General features: G+C 42.5%; 1 protein-coding gene across 1 annotated transcript in view; it reads left to right on the top strand.

Annotated features, from left to right (window-relative positions):
• The window catches only part of BICDL1 (BICD family like cargo adaptor 1), a 106,491-nt gene that overhangs the window by 69,434 nt on the left and 15,948 nt on the right, over positions 1-21,109 (top strand). Inside the window, exons 3-8 of the mRNA XM_008069308.2 lie at positions 6,181-6,297; positions 7,051-7,062; positions 9,617-9,763; positions 16,678-16,857; positions 17,724-17,942; positions 18,944-19,087. Of these exons, the coding sequence (XP_008067499.2) occupies positions 6,181-6,297; positions 7,051-7,062; positions 9,617-9,763; positions 16,678-16,857; positions 17,724-17,942; positions 18,944-19,087 (819 nt within the window). The remainder of the gene's footprint in view (positions 1-6,180; positions 6,298-7,050; positions 7,063-9,616; positions 9,764-16,677; positions 16,858-17,723; positions 17,943-18,943; positions 19,088-21,109) is intronic.

The following is a 21,109-nucleotide window of genomic DNA, read 5'->3' as shown; positions in this document are numbered from 1 at the left end:
AGGTCTCAAACCCGCGGACTCAGGCAATCCACTCACCTCGGCCTCCCAAAGTGCTGGGATTACAGGCTGAGCCACCAAGCCCAGCGAGACTTAAGTTTTTAAAGATATTAGAAATAAGTATCTAAAATGAAAACACTTCATAATACCCAGTGGTGGCAAGGTATTGAGAAACAGGCATAATTGTACTGTCAGTAGATGTATAAATTAATGCAACTTTTCTGGAGGAATTTTTTTTTTTTCCTCTGGAGGACTCTTTGACAATACCTATCAGAATGAATGCATGTATTCTTCTACCCAGTGATTCCACTTATGGGAATTTCTACCACAAACACAAAGATGGGCAAGCAAAGATATTTTTTGCAGCAGTGTTTAGAATAGCAAAGAAAAATTGGGACTGAGCACCGTGGCTCACACCTGTAATCCGATCACTTTGAGAGGCAGAGGTGAGAGGATTATCTGAGCCCAGAGGTTCGAGACTAGCCTGGGCAACTTGGTGAGACCTCGTCTCTATGATAAATCAAAAACTTAGCTGGTGTGGTGGTGCCCACATATGGTTCCAGACACTTGGAAGGCTGATGTGGAAGGATTGCCTGAACCCAGCAGGTCAAGGCTGTGGTGGCTATGAATGTGCTACTGTACTCCCGCCTGGGCAACAGAGTGAGACTCCAAGTTAAAAAAAAAATTGGAACACTCTAAAAACACTCTAAATACTCATCAATAGGGACAAATTAAATTATGGTATATTCATATAATAAATACAAGATAACTGTTAAAAGAATAAGGTAAATCAATATTGACATGAAAAGATGTTAAAAGATATGAATTTTTAAAGACAAGTTTTTTGATAGTGTTTTAGATACATAAGTATGAATAAAAAATTTCTAGAAGGACTTACAAGAAAGATCTCCAGTGAATACCTCTGAACACTAGTGACACTAGTGGCTAGGAGTAAGTAGAAATTTTAACTTTAATTTTAATTCTTCAGTTCTCTGCAATTTTTTTACTCAGAACATCTGTTACTTTTATTATAGAAAAATATTTATGAGTTTAAAAAGAAAAGAATAAATACCTGAACTAAAATTTTGCCATCTATTTTTATTTTATTATTTTTTTTTAGAGACAGGATCTGGCTCTGTTACCCAGGCTGGATTCAGTGGTGCAATCATAGCTCACTGTAACCTTGAACTCCTGTTGTCACCTATTTTATATTCACCTATGATTACAGATGTTGTTTTTCGCCACAGCTGCTGTTGGCTGCTTGGAAAGGCATAGTAGCCAAAACTCATCATTTTGAGAAGTAAACTATAAGACCCATTCCTGCCATTTTCTACTATAAGAATGAGTTGTCCTAATGTTATACCACCACCACCCCAGAAAAGGTCCCAGGGCCATGACTGCTGCCCCAAATCTAGAAGCAAGAAACTTTGTCCAAGAAAGGAGTGTAAAAAAAAAAAAGAAGAAGAAGAAAGGAGTGGCTCCTGAGTATTTGCTGGCTATTGAATAACTTTGAAGGGCCAGCTGAGAGTAAAACTAAGAGGGCTGTCACATATTCCTATATTTCTCTCTATATATTTTTCTTTCTTTTTTTTTTTTAAGAGTTGAGGTCTCACTCTGTCACCAAGGCTGGAGTCTAGAGTGTGGTGGCATGATCATGGCTCACAACAGCCTCAACCTCCTAGGCTCAGGTGATCCTTCTGCCTCAGCCTCCCTAGTAGCTGGGACTATAGGCACACACCACCATGCCCAGCTAATTTTTTTATTTTTCGGAACTGTGCTGCCCAGGCTGGTCTTGAACTCCTGGGCTCAAACAGCCCTCCCTCCTTGGTCTCCCAGAGTGCTGGGATTACACGCATAAGCCACCACACCCGGCCTATTTCTCTATATATTTTAGCTTGACTCACTATCCTCATGATGTTGGTCAAGCCACTTAGACAGGCCATTTTCAGAGCAAAATGCCAAAGTGGGACAGGTTTATGACAGTGCCCTATAACATATATATGGTGTCCTCACTTCCTGGTATTTATTTTATTATTTTATTTATTATTTTTGAGATAAGATCTCACTCTGCCTAGTGTTGGAGTGCAGTGGTATGATCATAGCTTAAACTCCTGGGCTCAAGTGATCCTCCCAAGTGGCTGGAACTACAGATGTATGCCATTATTCCAGGATTATTTTTAAATTTTTTGTAGAGATGAGGTCTTGCTACATTGCCCATACTGGTCTTGAACTACCTCAAGTGATCCTCCCAAAGTGCTGGGATTATAGGTGTGAGCCACTGCAGCTGGCACGCGCGCGCATGCGCGCGCACGTGTGTGTGTGTGTGTGTGTGTGTGTGTGTGTGTGTGTGTGTGTGTGTGTTTAAAGCAAAGAACTGATTCTTGGATCTTTTACTATTTCCACAGTTGCCCTATATTTTAGCAATGTAGTATTTCTTTATTTTCTTATTTCTCTAAACTTCAGTATTCAACTCAGTCCTGCAATCAGAAATAGGGAAATTGGGTATTCCTTTAGAACTTCCCTTTTTGTGTTAATAGGTAAAGGAGAAATGTGTTTATAATGTGGGAAAGTGTGAGACTCACAGAGTCTTTATATTATAAGTAGTATAAATTACTTATATAACGTCTACACATACGTATGACAGGACAGGGACTTTACCCTAATCATTTGATTCAACTTTTCTTCTTTCCATGATACTACCCCTTCTCTCAGGAATAGAGTGGGTCCCTTCAGAAGAGCTGTTGTTACCCTGACTAACTCTCCTACTTGGAGAACTTCCAAGAACCTTTGAAATTCATTATAGAGCTAAGCTTTGTGCTTCCAGGAAGCACTTAGAACATTAGAGTTATATATAAACTTAGGAGGTTATTATTTAATTTATGTGCAAAAATAGCTTATATTCATTCTGTCAGTCAGATCTAAAGATCTGAGTCAGATTCCATCTCTTAAAAAAAGAAGGTAATTAACTTTGAAAGGTGTATTAGTTTCCTGTGAATGGTAAGTTTATAACTGATTGATTCATCCTCTCCAATATCAACCACAGACAAATGATTGGCTCCTTGGCTAGAAGGTGGCTGTGTTTTGTTGACCAAAGACCAGTGCAGTGCCACACTCTCTTAGCCTTCTTGTCTACAAAATGAAGCCAGTGAGTCCTGCTTCTTAGGGCTATTGGAAATTCAAATGAGGAATGTAGGTTAAAAGCCTTTGAAAAAGTACATCCTTGTGTATATCTGAGGAGTCAGACACTTCAAAGAAACATACAGCTCAGGCCCTGGAATCAGACTTTCTGGTAGGAGGAAGATCACTTTGAGAGGACACAGTCTATGGAGCATTTCTAATACCAACTGGGCTGGATTTGTAGCCCTTAGTGTATTTCTGTGGCTTTGCTGTCTTGTGATTCATGTCAAAGTAGTGATGCTAGGGATAAGACCAGCTACTTAAATTACCCAGTGCTTTGCAAATCTAAGTGTGTTTGAAACCCCAATCATCATAAATTCAGTGTAAGCAAACTGCAGCATATGATTTACTGATGGGCATTCTACGTTCTATTATAAGAAATTTCAAGAGTCTCAAATGAAATTGCTTAGTATTAAAAAACAAGAAAAGAAGGCTGGGCTCGGTGTCTTAGCCTGTAATCCCAGTACTTTGGGAGCCTGAGGCGAGTGGATTGCCTGAGCCTGTGGGTTCGAGACCCAGCCGGGCAACTTAGCGAGACCTCATCTCTACAATAAATCATAAATTAGCTAGGCGTGATAGCGCGTGCCTGTAGTTCCAGCTACTTGGAAGGCTGAGGAGGAAGAATCGCCAGAGCCCAACAGGTCGAGGCTGCAGTGGCTGGGAGCGTGCCACTGCACTCCAGTCAGGGCAACAGAGTGAGATTCCAACTCAAAAAAAAAAAAAAAAACAAGAAAAGAAAGAAAAAGTCCTTACTAAACTGAACTCATGTAAAGTTTGGTTTCAGGAGTCAGCAATAGGATTAGGAAAAACTATTTCAAAATACAAGAAGGTAATTTTACAATTCTAATATGAGGGTAAGGCAGCCCAGAGTTTACCATCCTGATGCTGTCACTTACTGAGATCTTGGGCAGGTTTATTCACTTTCCTGAGCCTATTCCCTTGTTAGTAAATTGGGGGTGACAATTGAGATAATACACTGAAAGCATTTAGCACAGTTCTTGGCACATAGTAAGCACTTAGTAAATAGTATTAATGTGATTTTTAGGCAAGAGTGAGTGACTAATGTGTTTCTAAGTGACTGAGAACTAGTGGTGACTGAAATTAAGTTTAGAATATAAAGAAAGAAGAATATACAGGAAACATTTCCAGTAATGTTTATTGCCAGATTTGGTCACAAGTTTCGGGGTGTGTAGGGTGGGGTAAGGGAGTTGGCAGCCTGATGCTGATTCCTTGCTTCATCCATTAACACTGCTACTTTAAAAAACCAAGCTATCAAATAGTTCATTTCAAATAAGTTACTTCATGTAGCTCTGAACTTCTAAGTGTTTTTAAGGGTCAGTTGTGTATCAGGATCTTATTAGCTCATTACTTCACTGACTGAAACTTGAGAAACAAAGACAACTCATGGGAAAGAATTAAGGGTTAGGGTATTTACATGAAAAGCAACTAGAGTATAGTTTGGTTTTATTTGTTCTGTGGATTTTTAAAAATTTTAGATTCAGGCTAGGCATGGTGGCACATACCTGTAAACCCAGCACTTTGGAAGGCCGAGGTAAGAGGATTGCCTGAGCCCAGGAGTTCAAGATCAGCCTGGACAACATGGCAAGACCATGCCTCTACAATAAGTCAAAATTTTTTTAAAAATTAGCTGGGCATGGTGGCAAACGCCTGTGGTTACAGCTACTTGGAAGGCTGAGGCAGAAGAATTACCTGAGCCCAGCGGGTCGACGCTGCAGTGGCCATGATTGTACCTGGGCAACAGAGTGAGACTCTAATTCAAAAAATAAATAAATAAATAAATTTTAAATTCAAAAGGTATATGTGCAAGTTTGCTACATGGATATATTGCATACTGATGAGGTTTGGGATTGTTTTGTATTTTGTAATTATTACTTTAAAAATAGAATTGTAGGTTAAGAATCTTATGTGGCTCTATTGTCCAGTGAGGCAACATTTGCAGAATCCGTAGAACCAAAAAAATAAGAAAAAGAAAAAGTTGGACAATTGATTATATAGTACTTGAAGATCAAAAGAACTATTAAACATGTAACCATTACTGTGAGAGCCTCATTGAACAGCTAGCCTACCATTTCAACATTAGCACCATCCCACCTCCTATGAAAGCCTTTCCTGACTATTCCAGCACACAGTGATCTCTCCCAAGAACCCGTAAAACTTACTGACCCAAAAACATTTGGCCTCAAAAAAGCATTGAGGGAGTTACTTAATTTGTCCCGTGGCTCTCCTCTCCACAGGACAGTGGTCAGGGCTCTCCTCAGTGGGGTCTGCACTGGACCCTCAGGAGGAAGGCTGGAGTTCATATGTTACCTAGTGAACCACCTTTCACATCATTCTCCTGTAACACCAAATAGTATTTTGGTGTTTGCTATGTTTTAGCACTAGAGAATAAATAGATTGGGGTGAGAAATAAGCACATCAATGAGCACTCCTCAAAGACATAAAAGTTGTAAAAATGTCCTTGAGGAATGAATGGCAAAAATCTTTACAGGCATAACAGGAAATTTCAAATAGTGCCCATGTTGAATGGAAGTGAAAAATACAGACAGAAATGATTTGCCTGAGCCTAGCTAAGGAAATGGGAGAAATAAAGAAATTTCTAAGACAGTGGTTAGATCTATCTAAATCTTTCATGTAAAATATTGAGACTTTTAATTTAGAAACTATTTCCTGAGCTTCTACTATATGCAGAATAATAATGATGATAAATAACTTTTGAGAGCTTACTAGTTCCTGGGTCTGTTTCCTCTGAGCAGTAAAGTAGTCTTGGACCTAAGCAAAGCATTAAAAGTAGAGGTTGGGAAAGGGGTTTGTTTTATGTTGGCACTAGAGAACAAATGAATTGTGAGTGGGGAAATGAGCATCTCATCTAGTGCTCCTGATAACATGGAACATGCAAAGAGCTGCTTGATAAATAAAAGACAAAAATTTTAACAGACTTCCTTTATACAACCTGTGAATCAGCTCTGATAGACTCCTCTGCTTTAGGCATCAGAAGTTGAGAGGCAGCTCTCCATGCAAGTCCATGCCCTTAGAGAAGACTTTCGGGAGAAAAATTCGTCAACTAACCAGCACATCATCCGGCTGGAGAGCCTTCAGGCTGAGGTGAGACTTCCCATGCAGCAGTGTTAGAAGGTGGAATGTTTTTCCTATTGGGGGCTCTGTACTGGGAAACAAAAATTTGCTGTATGTAAAAGGGATTAAAATCTGTAATGAAAGATATTTCTGTGAGAAACTAAATGGGGAACACTTGATCTGTGCTCTTCTGGGCAGCCTTTTGTGTAGAAAAGTAACGTTGCTCAGAGTTAACTGCTGAGTATGTTGATACCATGAATGACCTAGATTTTACTGAATATATAGATCCCTTCAAAAATATTCTTGCCAATTCCAAATAGAAGGTGAGGAAAGGCATCCCCCCACCTCTCCATTTCATGTAAGTCCTGTTCAGTCCACCTTAGTAGGGTCTACTATTATTCTCATCTGTAAAATGAGATAATTAGAAGTTTCTATTTCATAGTTGTTAGGATTTGATGAGTTAATACATAAAAAGCACTTTGTATGGTACCTGGAACACATTAATGAAGCATAGGAGAGGCCAAACATGGCAACCAGGGTCTGTGGCCCTGAGTGGGCCAGAGGAAAAAATAAAGTAGCAGTGGGGGAACAATACTGTGAAAATCTGGTTGTGGAAGGTGAGTAGGGGGCAAGGGTCATATTACTAGCCCAAACAGGTTGCTTCCTGCTTCATAAATGACCTGAGGATGCTTTTCCTAAAGTCTGTCAATATCTTCTGTTTTCTCCTGCCTCCCATTCCCTTCCTTTTTCCTTTGCTTTGGAATTCCTACTGGTGTTGAGCAGCAGGTTCTTGAAGTAAGTAGAATTGTTCCAGTGGGGTTTGGCATGCCTGTCTGTGACCATGTGTGTGCATGACTTGCGATTCACCTGTCTCTCCCAGGCTCTCATTTCTTTGAGTTGCCTGTCTTCCTCTTTCCCTCACCTGTTCATTTTTTCTAGACCCTCATGAACCAGGTCATTTCCAGGAATGTTTATTGTCAGGTTTGGTTACATGTTTCGGGGTGTGTAGGATGGGGTGAGGGAGTTGACAGCCTAATGCTGATTCCTTGCTTCATCCATTAACATTGCCACTTTAAAAAGCCAAGCTATAGCCGGGCTCGGTGGCTTAGCCTGTAATCCCACACCTTTGGGAGGCTGAGGTGAGTGGATTGCCTGAGCCCGCGGGTTCAAGACCCGCCTGGGCAACTTGGGGAGACCTCATCTCTACAATAAATCAAAAATGAGCTGGGTATGGTAGCGTGCGCCTGTAGTTCCAGCTACTTGGAAGGCTGAGGTGGAAGGATCGCCAGAACCCAGCAGGTCGAGGCTGCAGTGGCCACTCCCAGCCACTGCACTCCAGTCTGGGTGACAGAGTGAGACTCCAACTCAAAAAAAAAAAAAAAAAAAAAGCCAAGCTATGAAATTGTTCATTTCAAAAAGTATTTCATATAGCTTGTGAACTTCGATTTTTCTTGTTTTTGTTTGTTTGTTTGTTTGAGTCAGAGTCTTACTCTGTCACCCAGGCTGGAATGCAGTAGCATGTTCACAACCACCCCAGCATCCACCTGCTGGGCTCAGGCGATCCTTCTGCCTCAGCCTTCCAAGTAGCCAGAACTACAGGCACACTCTACGCATACTTCCACGCCCAGCTAATTTTTTGATATATGGTAGAGACGAGGTCTCCCCAAGTTGCCCAGGCTGGTCTTGAACCCCTGGGTTCAGGCAGTCCTCTTGCCTCAGTCTCCCAAAGTGCTGGGATTACAGACTTGAGCCACTGTGCCTGGCCCTAAGTTTTTTTAAGGGTCAGTTGTATATCAGAATCATATTACCTCATTACTTCACTGACTGAAACTTGGGAAACAAAGATGATTCATGGGAAGGAAAGGTCAGAGGGTATTTAAATGAAAATCAGCTAGAGTAAGAATTCTCTTCACATGGGTAGCTTTGCTTTAGTAGGAAATAGTGGGCCCATTCACAAAAGGGGCTTGCTCCTTTCGGTTCCTTACCCAGGTGCACACTTGAGAGACAGTATTTCTTTGTTTGGCCAGTTACCTGATCTCTCTGGACAAAGGCCACATATTTCATTTCCCCAGGATGGCATTCTATCTGATTGACTGGTAGCCAGAGAAGATCTGGGCTCTAAGAGCAGGATTCTAGTGTAAAGAGTAAGAACAACCAAAAAGCAAAGGGAAAGGTGACTCTCAGAGGACCTGAAACAAGTTAGACACTTATTTCAAAATTCCCCTGGAAAGGTTCTGAACTTAGTCCTTAAAACTAACCCAAGTAAAAGCCTTAAGGAATTGTTATTCAAGCTAGATTATCAGTGTACAGAATATCTTAATCGTGTTAGGAAAATATTTCCAAGCAAGAAGCTAGTTGGGAAATCCATCCACCAGGAAACAGTTAAATGGGAGGACCCAGAAGGACTCCAGAAGTTCCCCAAAAGCCAGTATCAATTGGGAAGACTTGGGAAGGTTTTCTGGAGCCCCTGAGCAGGGCTGTGTTCTTTAGATGAAGCATCCCTGGCCTTGGGAGCACTGGCTCAGTTTCTCACCCTGCAAACCTTGAGGCCAGAAGAGACTTGGTACCTCTTTCCTCTGTGTCTCTGTTTTCTCACTGAAGGGATCAGACAGACCTTCCTAAAAGAAGATATATATATATATTTATTTATCTTGAGACTAACTATTTACGTCTTGAGACTGGCTCAGTGTATACAAACTTAGCCTGTTTCATAAAAAGGAGAGAATGTGCTTCTATTTGTAACTTGCTCAGGTAAAAGTTACTTTGAGTAAAGTCAGTTTCACTTGTCCTTGTCATGCTCCTTCCCAGGACATGGACTTGTGCAGATACTACTTTGCTTTCTGCACCTGCAAACTTGTCCATTAACTCAGGGCACTGGGTCTGTGCTGTGATCTCTAGTGCCAACAGTAAAAGAAAGGACAGAGGGGTGCTGCAGAGGATTTCTTGGGCATTTCCTTGAGCTCATGACCTGGAGAAGGTAAAGTCGTACAGCAAGTTAGGTTCACCCCCTATGAATTGTAGGTTTGAGGTAAAGTTGAGGGCAGGCAAGGTAGAGTCCTTCTCTGTCTTATCTCTGGAATTTCCAGAGCACTAGCCTTTCCTTCCTCTGCCTGGCACATTCCAGCTTCCCCAAAGCTCAACTCCACCCTTTCCCAGACAGGTTCCTAGAGGGGAGGGACTTTCTCTTCAGCTTAGGATTTCACAACTGTTCTCTCAGAGATGGGGCCACCTAGTCCTTGGGCAGAACACTGAGAGACACATGCCTTCATGTTTGGAGGCTACTCCCTCCTTCATACTCATCAGTGCAGGTGTAACTCCACACCATTCCTGTGGCTCTCCACCCTTTCAGATCAAGATGCTGTCAGATCGGAAACGGGAGCTGGAACATCGTCTCAGTGCTACCTTAGAGGAAAATGACCTGCTTCAAGGGACTGTGGAGGAGCTACAGGACCGGGTGCTGATCCTGGAGAGGCAGGGCCATGACAAAGACCTACAGGTACTTGGACAGAGAACCTGTCCTGCAGGAGGGCCAGACAAAAGGAGCTCTTAACCATTTAGCCAAAAAGAAAGGGCTGGGAGACCAGCATCACTAATGGGGCCAGTTGGGAGTAGATGACTCTGAGACCTCATCATGGGCCCTTTTGTAATTCCTCCGGGCACTCACTAACTTGGTCTTTTTGGTTCTGCCTAGAGGAAATGCATTGCTACCCACAGGTCATCCCTCCAATGTGTTCTGAGCCACTGGCCCATGGAGCAGTTTCATAGAGTTCTTTCTGGACTGTGGCTGGAACACCAGGAGTGTTATTCTGGCCTCCTAGTATTTGTGAAATCTGCTAGAAGATTTCAGAGGGAGCCTATGACTCTCTGTACTCAGCTCACAATGCTCTCTGCTGCTGCTTTCCCAGGGTGATGGATTTAGTTGGCTGGCATGGAACATAAACCAAGAAGCTGTCCACTGAACACAGCAAGACGTATATCCTGCTTCTGCCAGTTGCCAGAAAAGGCACAGACTGACCCCTTTGTGAGCCTAATTAGTTTCTTTTTTTCTTCCTGAAGGAAATTGCTTCATGACCATATTTGTCCTTATTTGGGAACTGTCACCAATCCTTAACTGAATCCCCAAGCTCACACTTGACAAGAAACAACCCCCAAAACAAAAAGATAGTAACTCCAGCCTTCCCCAGAAATAGGATGTAGCATCTGCTACCAAGATGCTTTGCTGGGCTGGCCTAGGAGCATCTGGAGGCAGAGACTAAGAGTGCATTGCTTCCCTTTGGGATCCTCTGAGCATGCCAGGGAATACACTAGATTGCGACAGTGACATTTGTGCAGAGGTGGTCGGTCAGGTATACTCAAGCATTAGGTGGGTTCCTGCCCAAAGACCAGCCCACAGAAGGTCTTGCTGGGCTTATAGGTAGGCTGTTTTAAAGCCCTGGGATACAGGGTAAGGAAACAGCATCAGGTTAAGATCACTTGTCACTGATACCATGAGCTAAGCTGACATCTGAGTGATGAATCTCTTTGAGGGAAAAGCAACAGCTTTTCTCCTTCCATGTTTTTAGTACCTTCAGCTGGTAAGTTTTCATGTAGTAGGACATCAGTAAATGCCGAAGAGAAAATGGTGCTGGCTAAAGCCTCACAGTGGTTTTCAAAATAGAAAGGAGTTTGCTTATTTTTCAAAATCCATGATGATAATAGCTGTGAACATTTGTGCGCTTCTTTACAGGGGACTAGTGCTTTCACATACATCATAAAGCTGAGACTTTGAAAAATGAATGATTTATCCAAAGTCATAGAGTGAGTCCTTGGTCAATGGACACTGCAACCCTCCCACCTGCCTTACCTGTTGTTCAGTGATAACTTCTTGTGTATTACTTACCTCTGAAAGTCATTGTTTGACCAGCATTTATTATCCCACCAAGCACTCTCCCAAGGGTTGCTGAGATATGGAGCATAGAGAGAAGGAAAAGAAGTACAGAAGAATTTTAAAAATGGCCCCTGCCTGAAAGAAACTTTCAGTTCTTATTTTAAATCAAGAATTGGGAACCTGGGGATAGGGGAAAAGAGCTATGGACTAGTGGACCATTGAGTACATGACTGGCACATTGGGCTATCTGTTCTTTAGCAGCAAGAATTCCAAGTCATGCCACATGTACTTGCTCACCACCTGCACGTCCACCGTCTTCCCATTGGACTTCCTCAAGAATGAGAAGGTGTCACTCACCCAAGGACCTATAGCAAGTCGGGGAGCAATTCTCACTTTGATTTGGAGAATCAAATCAAATAGAATAGGCTAAATTCTCATCCTTCCTAATTATTGTAATTCTGTTCCTTCTGTTCATGTGAAACTCTTCTTAAGTTGTCACAAGTTACCAGTGTCCTCCAGAAAGCCCTTTCTATTGTTGAAATGCCCTATACTGATTCAGAAACAAAAATTCCAACTTACTCAGGTAGTAGTTGAATGATCCCAGACCAGACTCGTAAAATGTAGAGCAAGTAGCCTTGGAATGTATTTAATCCCATGATTTTAAATCCTCAGACAAGGGTGAGAGGAAGGCTGAGCAGGCAAGGCAACAGGCCTGCCACAGCCAGGGGAACCCCCTTTTGATCTCTTTTACTATATAATTGGGGTCTTGCTGTCTAAAACAGATTTTTAAACCACTCATCAAATCTAACTCTGATTTATTTCAGCTGTGAGAATAGGAATAAAAATTATTATTTATTGAATGCCAAGAATATATCAAGCACTTTGCTTAAGTCTTGATATTCAGTACAGTAAATCATTTTGTCTCTCTAAGGTCCACTTAACTCCCCGGTTTAATACTGAGCTGAGCATTGTACAGATGTGTACAGGACCTAGTCCCAGTGCATGGGTGAATTTTGTCAGCAGAGGACAGGCCCCACCCACTGTGGGGCGACCTAGGAAGCTGGTAACTTGGAGTCTAGACGTTGCTCTGGCACTGATTATGTATCATTAGGTGAATCACTTAACATCACACCATCTCAGTTCCCTCAGATGAAAAGTGGAGAGCATCCCCACTTTTGCCCACATGAGTATTGTAAGCGTTAAGCATAGTGTGCTATACAAACACAAAGCATTTAAAGTCATTCTTATTCATGCTTATAAATATGCGTAGGGTCATCTTTGTTATATAAAGAGTGATATTTCTGGCCAGGCGCAGTGGCTTAAGCCTGCAATCCCAGCACTTTGGGAGACCAAGGTGAGAGGAATGCCTGAACCCAGAGGTTCGAGACCAGCCTGGGCAACTTGGCGAGACCTCATCTCTACAGTAAATAAAAAAATTAGCCGGGTGTGGTAGCATACCGGTAGTTCCAGCTGCTTAGAAGGCTGAGGTAGAAGGATCACTGGAGCTTATTTTAGAGTGTTCTTACATTTAATAGACTCTTCTCTGGCTTGATTTTTTTTTTTCTTTTGCTTATGTCTGTCTGGTTGGTAAATCAGCTATTGAACAATAAATACAGACCTCTCCTGGTCTTTTGTTCTCTACTGTTATAATTAATTAAGCACCTTTGAGTGTGCATGAGTAATTGAACTAATTTTGTCCATTGCATAAGAACTTGTATTTGTGCTGAACTTCTCCTGCTGAGAGTTGTCTAGAAAATAATTGTGAAGCATTTTGCCAGTTTAACATGCCATTTGTAATTATGCGAAATGCTTCTTAGGAATGCCTTTTTTTTTTTTCCTATAACCCTGATTTTTTTCTTTCTGAATGTCCGCAAAACTGAAGCTGGAGGATATCCCACTGGACCAGGAAATATCAGTGATCCATGGGAACTTTGCAGAGCAGTATTACCAATTCTGTCTGCATTCTCTGGACAGCCAGCTTCCAAAACCTTCCTACGTAGGGCTATTCAAGATCACTGGTGCCAGTAGCCAACCATTTCCCAGTACTGACAGTGAAAGTGTGGCTTTGAGGGCGCTAAAGGATGGGCTAAAGGCTCTGCAAAACAGTTTGCTCCCTTCATAAAAACTATAGAGCTATGAGTTACTGCCAGTCACCCCTCAGTCTGCATCTCTGTAGTAGCCACAAGCCAACTTGGCCAAGACTCTGGAAAAGACCAGTGGAGTATCCACTCTCTTTTTAATGGAACAGAGGTGACCCCAGAAATTCTATTTTATAAAAGAATAAATTAGGCCGAGCTCAGTGGCTCAGCCTATAATCCCAGCACTTTGGGAGGCCGAGGAGAATGGGTTGCCTGAGCCTGAAGGTTCAAGACCTGCCCGGGCAACTTGGCGAGACCTCATCTCTACAATAAATCAAAAAAAAATTAGCAGGCGTGGTAGTGTGCACCTGTAGTTCCAGCTACTTGGAAGGCTGAGGCGGAAGGATCGCCGGAGCCCAGCAGGTCGAGGCTGCAGTGGCCGGGAGCGTGCCACTGCAATCCAGCCTGGGTGACAGAGTGAGACTCCAACTCAAAAAAAAAAAATAGAATAAATTAGTTAATTTAAATTCCAAGAAGTTCTTCTCCCCACTCCTCAAAATCTTTTGGTGGGAGAGAACCTAGTCCACAAATATGAAGAGCAGGAAAGATTGTTTCTGTGCAGGTGTGGCATGTAGCCTTGTGCCTATCTGCTAGCAAACCGATGATGATTCTGCAATTAGTGTCTGCTGTATTAAAACCAAGTTAGTGATGGAGTCCACATATAAGAGAATAGCATTTAGCAGTTTTGTTTAGGGCAACAGAGAGTGGTACCCTGTTGTAGACTCCACATGGAAGGGGCTGTAGAGAATGCAGAAGGGTGGGGTTGGGGGGGAAGTAGCAGCATTGTGAGAGGGAGAGGGAAAGAGACCAGCCCACAAGCCATGACCCCTGCATTGCTGTCTCCTCTCTACTACTGGTGTCATTTCCCTACTCTGAACCTCAGTTTTATCCTGAGATGGTTAGACTCAATCTTTGTGGCCCTGTCAGCTCTAAAAATGGAGGTTATGTGAAAATCTCTTAATTTAAAAATAAAGATAGTCTATGGGAAAAGTCTATAGTATATAATATATAGTATTTGACTTTCAGAATAGAAGCTATTTGAAAAGCTATCGCAAAGGAATACATGCAAGTAAGTAACTCTTCCCAGTCTTCAGAGAGAACTTAGAAAGAACAAACAGCTTCATGTACCATGTGAAGGACTGAAGTTAAACAACGTAAAAATGTGTATATGAGAGTTAAAACAGAAACTATGGGACTTCCTCTTCAGAGAGCTTCAAAATAGGTTAACATCTCTTCTGTCTGGGATAAATGGGGTGTAAGGAAAGTGAAAAGAGCCTTGGACTGGGAGTCATGGATCCATTTCTGCTTCACAAGGGTTTTAGGAAAGTCCCTTTTCACCTGTGGCTTAACTATCTGATGTGGAAAGTGAGAGGCCAGCCCTAAGGGTTAGGTAATGGTTAGGTAGAGGTGGAAGCTCTTGGTATTACTACACAGATGTTATACCACATTGCATCCCTAGCTTCTTTCCAAGCGACCCTTTTGCTCCTTAATCTTTAATGAAAATACACATATAGTAAAGCTTATGGATCTTAAGTGGACAGCCCAATGAATTTTTTCAAATGTGTACGCCTGTGTCACCACCACCCAAATTAAAGATTTAGACTATTATCAGTGCCCCATAAGGAATATACTGCAACTTCCTCAAAAGCTAAACTCCATTCCAACTTTTATCTCTTCTATGTCAATGAAGTTTGGGAACTTTTTATAAATAGAATCATACATTATATACTTTTTAATATCTGGCTTTTGCTCAACATTGTGTGTATAAAATCCATCCATGTTGTGGCATATAATATATTTGTTTTTAATTGTTGTATTGTATTCTAACATGTGAACATACCACAATTTATTTATCCGTTCTATTTTTATTGACATTTGGATTTTCCCAAATGTCTTTTGTACACATGTCATTTTTGTTGGGTCTACAGCCAAGAGTGGAACATAGGATGGATTGTATATTTACATCTTGGTCTAAAGCCAAGACTGGATCATAGGATAGATGTATATTTAACTTTATTAGAAACTGCCAAACAATTTTCCAAAGTGTCTGTACATTTTCTTCTCCCATCAGCATAGTTCCACATCCTTATCAACACTTGATATTATTTTTTGTTATTTATGTTAACCATCTTGATGAGAGTCTAATGGTATCTAACTTTATGTGCTGGTATATATTTGATTTTTTATTTCAGAGGATTTCAAATAGACTTGACAATGGACCAGTGTAGTGAAGCCCCATGCTCCCCATTGCCTACCATTCCTTGGCCTGTCCTGCCCTATCTTTATAATATCCATCTTCTCCCCTTTTGTATTATTTTGAAATAAATCTCAGAATTTGGCTGGGCTCAGTGGCTCAGCCTGTAATCCCAGCACTTTGGGAGGCCAAGATGAGTGGATTACCTGAGACCGCAGGTTCGAGACCAGCCTGGGCAACTTGGAGAGACCTCGTCTTTACAATAAATAAAAAAAAATTAGCCAGGCATGGTAGCACATGCCTGCAGTTCCAGCTACTTGGAAGACTGAGACAGAAGGATTGCTGGAGCGCAGCAGGTCGATGCTGGGGTGGCCATGAGAGTGCCACTGCACTCCAGCCTGGGCGATAGAGTGAGACTCCAACTCAAAAATTTAAAAAAATTTTTTAAAAAGCTCAGAATTTTAATAAATTAATCTGTAAATAAAAAGTACTATGCCGGGCTCGGTGGCTCAGCCTATAATCCCGCGCCTTTGGGAGGCTGAGGTGAGTGGATTGCCTGAGCCTGTGGGTTCAAGACCCACCTGGGCAGCGAGACCTCATCTCTACAATAAATCAAAAAATCAGCTGGGCGTGGTAGTGCATGCCTGTAATTCTGGCTACTTGGAAGGCTGAGGCGGAAGGATCTCCGAAGCCCAGCAGGCGAGGCTGCGGTGGCCGGGAGCGGCCACTGCACTCCCAGTCTGGGCGACCGAGTGAGACTCCAACTCAAAAAATAAATAAATAAATAAATAAAATAAAAATAAAAAGTACTGCCTCTAAAAAATAACTTTAAAAACTATAACCACAGTACTATTATGCCTAAAAATTTAGCAGTATTTTGTTAATATCATCAAATACCCAATGAGTGTTCAAATTTTCAATTATCTGTATTAGTTGATATGTCTCTTAAGTCTTTTTTTAGTCTCTGGGTTCCTCTTTTTTTTTTTTTCTTGAAATATATTTGTTGAAGAATGGAGTTGTTTGTGCTGTAGAATTTCCCAGATCTGGTTTTTGCTGACTGCATTCTCTGATACAATCTAACATGTTCTTCTCTCCTCTTTATTTTCCTGTGAACTGGTGGTTGGATCTAGAAGTATGATCAGATTCAGGATCAGTTTGTCCTGGTTTTTGGTTTTGTCAAACCTCAGTACCATTTGCTCTCTCTCTGAAAGCTTCACCAAAGCCAGCTGGAACTCCAGGAGGTGCGTCTCTCCTACCGACAACTGCAAGTGAAGGTGGAAGAACTCACTGAGGAGAGGAGTCTGCAGAACTCTGCAGCCACCAGCACATCCCTTCTGTCAGAGATCGAGCAAAGCATGGAGGCTGAGGAGCTAGAGCAAGAGAGAGAACAGGTGCTGACCCCCCTGTTACCCTATAGGCGAGGCAGCCTGGGGGTGCTTGGGGCTCTTTCTCTTTCAGCCGTCAACCTGGCATTGGCTGCAGTCTTGCACCTGTACCAGCCTCTTGGCCTGCTGACATAAAACAGACCTTGGCCAAAGCATGTCCCTCCATTTCCCACCCACCTTGTTCATTAAGGCACTGAGCAGAATGGCCAGAGGACAGAGTACCCAGGGGCAGAGCCAAGTCCCACTCACTGTCGCCCCCATTTCTCTTAGGAAATGCTTGTTGACTAACAATCAGCCTCACACCTCTTACATTGGCAGAGTTCTAGAGCATTCATAATCCATCCTCTCCATCTAATTGGTTCCTTTCACACTTTTCATAATACCCAGAACTACTCATTTCCCTAATCAGTTTCTGACTCCTACCAAAGAAACTGATTATATAAAGGAATGCTTTATATGGCAAATGGAAGAGCCTAGAGAACAGGAAAAACAGTAATTGGGAGTCTGAATAGATGTACTTGACCCAGAATAAGTATCTCAATTTCTTCAGGCACTATTTTTTTTTTTTTAAGAACAAAAAAAAATAACAAAAATAAAACCCTTTCTTAGAAAGGTTACGTACTGGATACAATGTTCAATATTTGAGTGATGGGTACTCAAGAAGCCCAATCCCCACAATTATGCAGAATACTCACGTAACAAACAAACATGCATGTGTACCCCTGAATCTAAAATAAACATTAGGAAAAAAACCAAAACTTTCTCCTAGAACTGGTGTCTTGGTTGCCCACATTTTGGGTTCAGATACTAGAAAAAGATAGCCAGGTGTGGTCTTTAGAATCCATAATCAAGAAAAATTCTCTGTGGAACAGCTGAGACTGCAGCTCTGGGAAGCCTACTGCCAGGTTCGCTATCTCTGCTCACACCTTCGAGGTAGTGACAGTGCTGACTCAGCAGTCTCCACGGACTCCTCCATGGACGAGTCTTCAGAAACCTCATCCGCCAAGGATGTGCCAGCCGGCAGCTTGCGCACTGCCCTCAACGAGCTTAAGAGACTGATACAGAGCATTGTGGACGGCATGGAGCCTACGGTAAGAGGCCAGTCTGAGAAGGTCCTTACCCTTCAGGATCTGGCTAGTGGGAGTTTAGAACCTACTGCAGAAGGTGAGGTCAACTCTAGAACTGGAACCCTATAAAATATCTGTAAGAATTTCTTCTGAGCCTTATTGTTTGAGAGCACTGACTACTGGTGTGATGAGGCAGAGGGACTGAGTGCCCAGGAGTTATCTACAGACACTGGGTACAAATGGAGCCCCTTTCTCCAGATAGTGATGTACAGACAATGGTGGCCTCCAGTTTAAGAGCTTTCCTAGGAAACTTTGGATTTAGAAGTTTATATCCAGGTAAAAACTGCTATAAATAAGCAAACTGAAAAGATTGAAGCTTCTACCATAAGAATATAAGTGAGCACAAGTAGTTGGGAAGATCAGCTCCAAGAGCCTTTTAGAGTTCTAGAGACATGGCCCACCTGTGGAGGAGAGGAATGTTCTCATGAATATTCTGGGAGGACTGACATTTTTTTCCAGCTTCATGACAGATTTATCCCTGACGTACTTTCCATTCAGACTCCCTCCTATAAAATAGTATATCTTTCTACACATACTGGATGAAGTAAGATGGAGGGCAGCTGTTTCTACCTGATCATGCTGTGTTGATTTGTGGGATGTATTGTAGTATGAGGCCAGATCACTGTGGGAGAAAGGAGCTGTCAGAGTGAGGTGTGCTGTTCATGCCACACAGTTTCCTTTCCCTCAAGCCTGAAACAGAAGTGAACATCTAGCTATTGCTTGCAGGTTGAAATTGAGCAGTCGCTCTCCTTAACGGCTTTTTTCCCCCCTGCTTTGTCTCTCCCTTCTTTTTCTCCCTTCCCATCTCCCCTACTATCTCACTCTTCCCATACTACCTCTCCTCGCCACTCTCCTTTTCCTCTCTCCTTTTTATCTCTCCCCACACTAACCATCTTTCCACCCTACTTCCTATCTCTCCTCTACCCTCACCATCTCTGGCTGACTCTCTTTCTTTTTGCTGTCAGAGCTCCCGGAGACTTGATGATGATTCCTTAGAAGAACAGATAAGGCAGACCAGTGAGGACTCGAGAGCCCTAAGGGAGCTCATGGAGGGAGAGAGGGGTAAACTGAGGCAAAGCCTAGAAGAGCTGCAGCAACTCCACAGTCAGGTGAGCACCCCTATCTTCAGTCCAGTGCAGGGGATGTGCATGAGTCCCCTGACTCTCTTGGGTCCCTTGTGAGTGTCTCTCTCCCACTTCTTTTTGAGAAGCAGTTCTCCAACAAATCCTCAGGGAACAGTGACCTGAAATTGAGGTGAGCTGGTGTCTTCAACAGAAGAACCCAGTCCTCTAGTTTAGCCCAAAGTAAAATTGCCAGGGATAAGAATAGCTAGTTCTCCATTTCCTCCAGTGACACCCTGCCTTACGCAGAGCCAAAAGTTAGTCTGCCTGGTCAGTTTAAAGTGCCACCTACGGATGATTTTTCAGCAGCTTTTGGGCAGGGAAGTTTGCAAACCAATGATCAATTGATCTTTACAGAATTGTTCCCTCTTTGTAAGTGCCATCACCTCTATCAGTCTGTTTTTCAGCTTTAGAAGCACTTATTGTTGCCCTCACTATTCCTTTCCTGTTTGATCCTGATTTCATCTCTGTTGAGAACACTGGAGAAGGACATTTATATTTGAAAAATGTTAAAGGATTTAGGAGAAGCCCTACCCAGAAAGGAACTTCTGAAATCTATCCTAGGAGATAAATAAAGTCTCTTCCTTTTGACTACGTATACAGGTTCTATCCTACTTGGGAGTAGGATTGGGGGAGCACCAAACAAGCAACATTTTTAAACCCTTCTCTCCGCCCCTAGACTGTTCCTTTCCTTTCCTTGCCCAAAACTATTCATTCCTTACCTCTGCATGAGAATTACACAAGATGATATTTAAGCCTGGCTTTCCCTTCTGTCAGTATTTCTTTGTTTCTTTTCTTTTCTTTTCTTTTGTTCTCTTTTTTTTTTTTGGAGTTGGGGGCTCATTCTGCCACCCAGATTGGAGTGCACAAAGATCATGGCTTACCTCAGCCTCAACCTCTTGGGGTCAGGAGATCCTTCCATCTCAGCCTCCCCAATAACTGGAACTATAGGCATGTTTTTAACACCCGGCTAATTTTTAAATTTTTTTTGTAGAGATGAGGTCTCACTATGTTGCCTGGTCTTAAACTGCTGAACTCAAGCAGTCCTCCCACCTTGGCCTCCCAAAGTGCTGGGATTACAAGCATGAGCCACTGTGCCTGGCCTCAGTCAGTATTTCTTACGTTTAAAATCCCTTTATAGAAAGAAACTCCTGTCTTTTTTGGGTCATCCTATTAAGTCTCCCCAATGTTATTTTCTTGAAGAATATTAGGAGACCCACCTACACCCATTACTCTTCCTTCTGTGAGTGACTATATAACAGGACAGAAAGATGCTGTTTAAAGCTATGGCTTGTTCCCGGCCAAGCACTGGGGAGTAGGGCTGGCAGCCATAGACATTTTCCCCCCTAAAACATAAGATCCTCAGAGGAGGGTCATTTGGCCAGGGAGTGACTCAGACTTAGAGACAGATTTTCCAAACTGGGAGAATAAAATACAAGAGAAAAGCCGGGTTTGGTGGCTCAGCCTGTAATCCCAGCGCTTTTGGAAGTTGTGGTGAGTGGATTGCCTGAGCCTGAAGGTTCGAGACCTGCCTAGGCAACTTGGCAAGACCTCATCTCTACAATAAAATCAAAAATTAGCCAGGCGTGGTCGCACACGCCTGTAGTTCCAGCTACGGAAGGCTGAAGCGGAAGAATTGCTGGAGCCCAGCAGGTCAAGGCTGCAGTGGCCGGGAGCGGCCACTGACTCCAGTCTGGGTGACAGAGTGACTTCAACTCAAAAAAAAAAAAAAAAAACATGCAAGAGATAGTTGGATCTAAAAATTCTTTGACTTAATAAAAAGTTTATTTATTTTAAAACCCATTTAAATTTCATTGGAGTGCTGCTTCTTATCAGCTCTTTGATATTGACTGATTTTTTTGTTTTGACTAGGTTGTCTTGCTTCTCAGAATTATAAAACTATAAATTCTCCAGAAACAAGCCGGGCTCGGTGGCTCAGCCTGTAATCCCGCGCCTTTGGGAGGCTGAGGTGAGTGGATTGCCTGAGCCCGCGGGTTCGAGACCCGCCTG

This window comes from Carlito syrichta, unplaced genomic scaffold (assembly GCF_000164805.1).
Source record: "Carlito syrichta isolate Samal-C Ts95f unplaced genomic scaffold, Tarsius_syrichta-2.0.1 Scaffold311911, whole genome shotgun sequence".
In the NCBI taxonomy this organism is placed as follows: Eukaryota; Metazoa; Chordata; class Mammalia; order Primates; family Tarsiidae; genus Carlito; species Carlito syrichta.
This window is presented reverse-complemented; position numbering and strand designations above follow the sequence as displayed.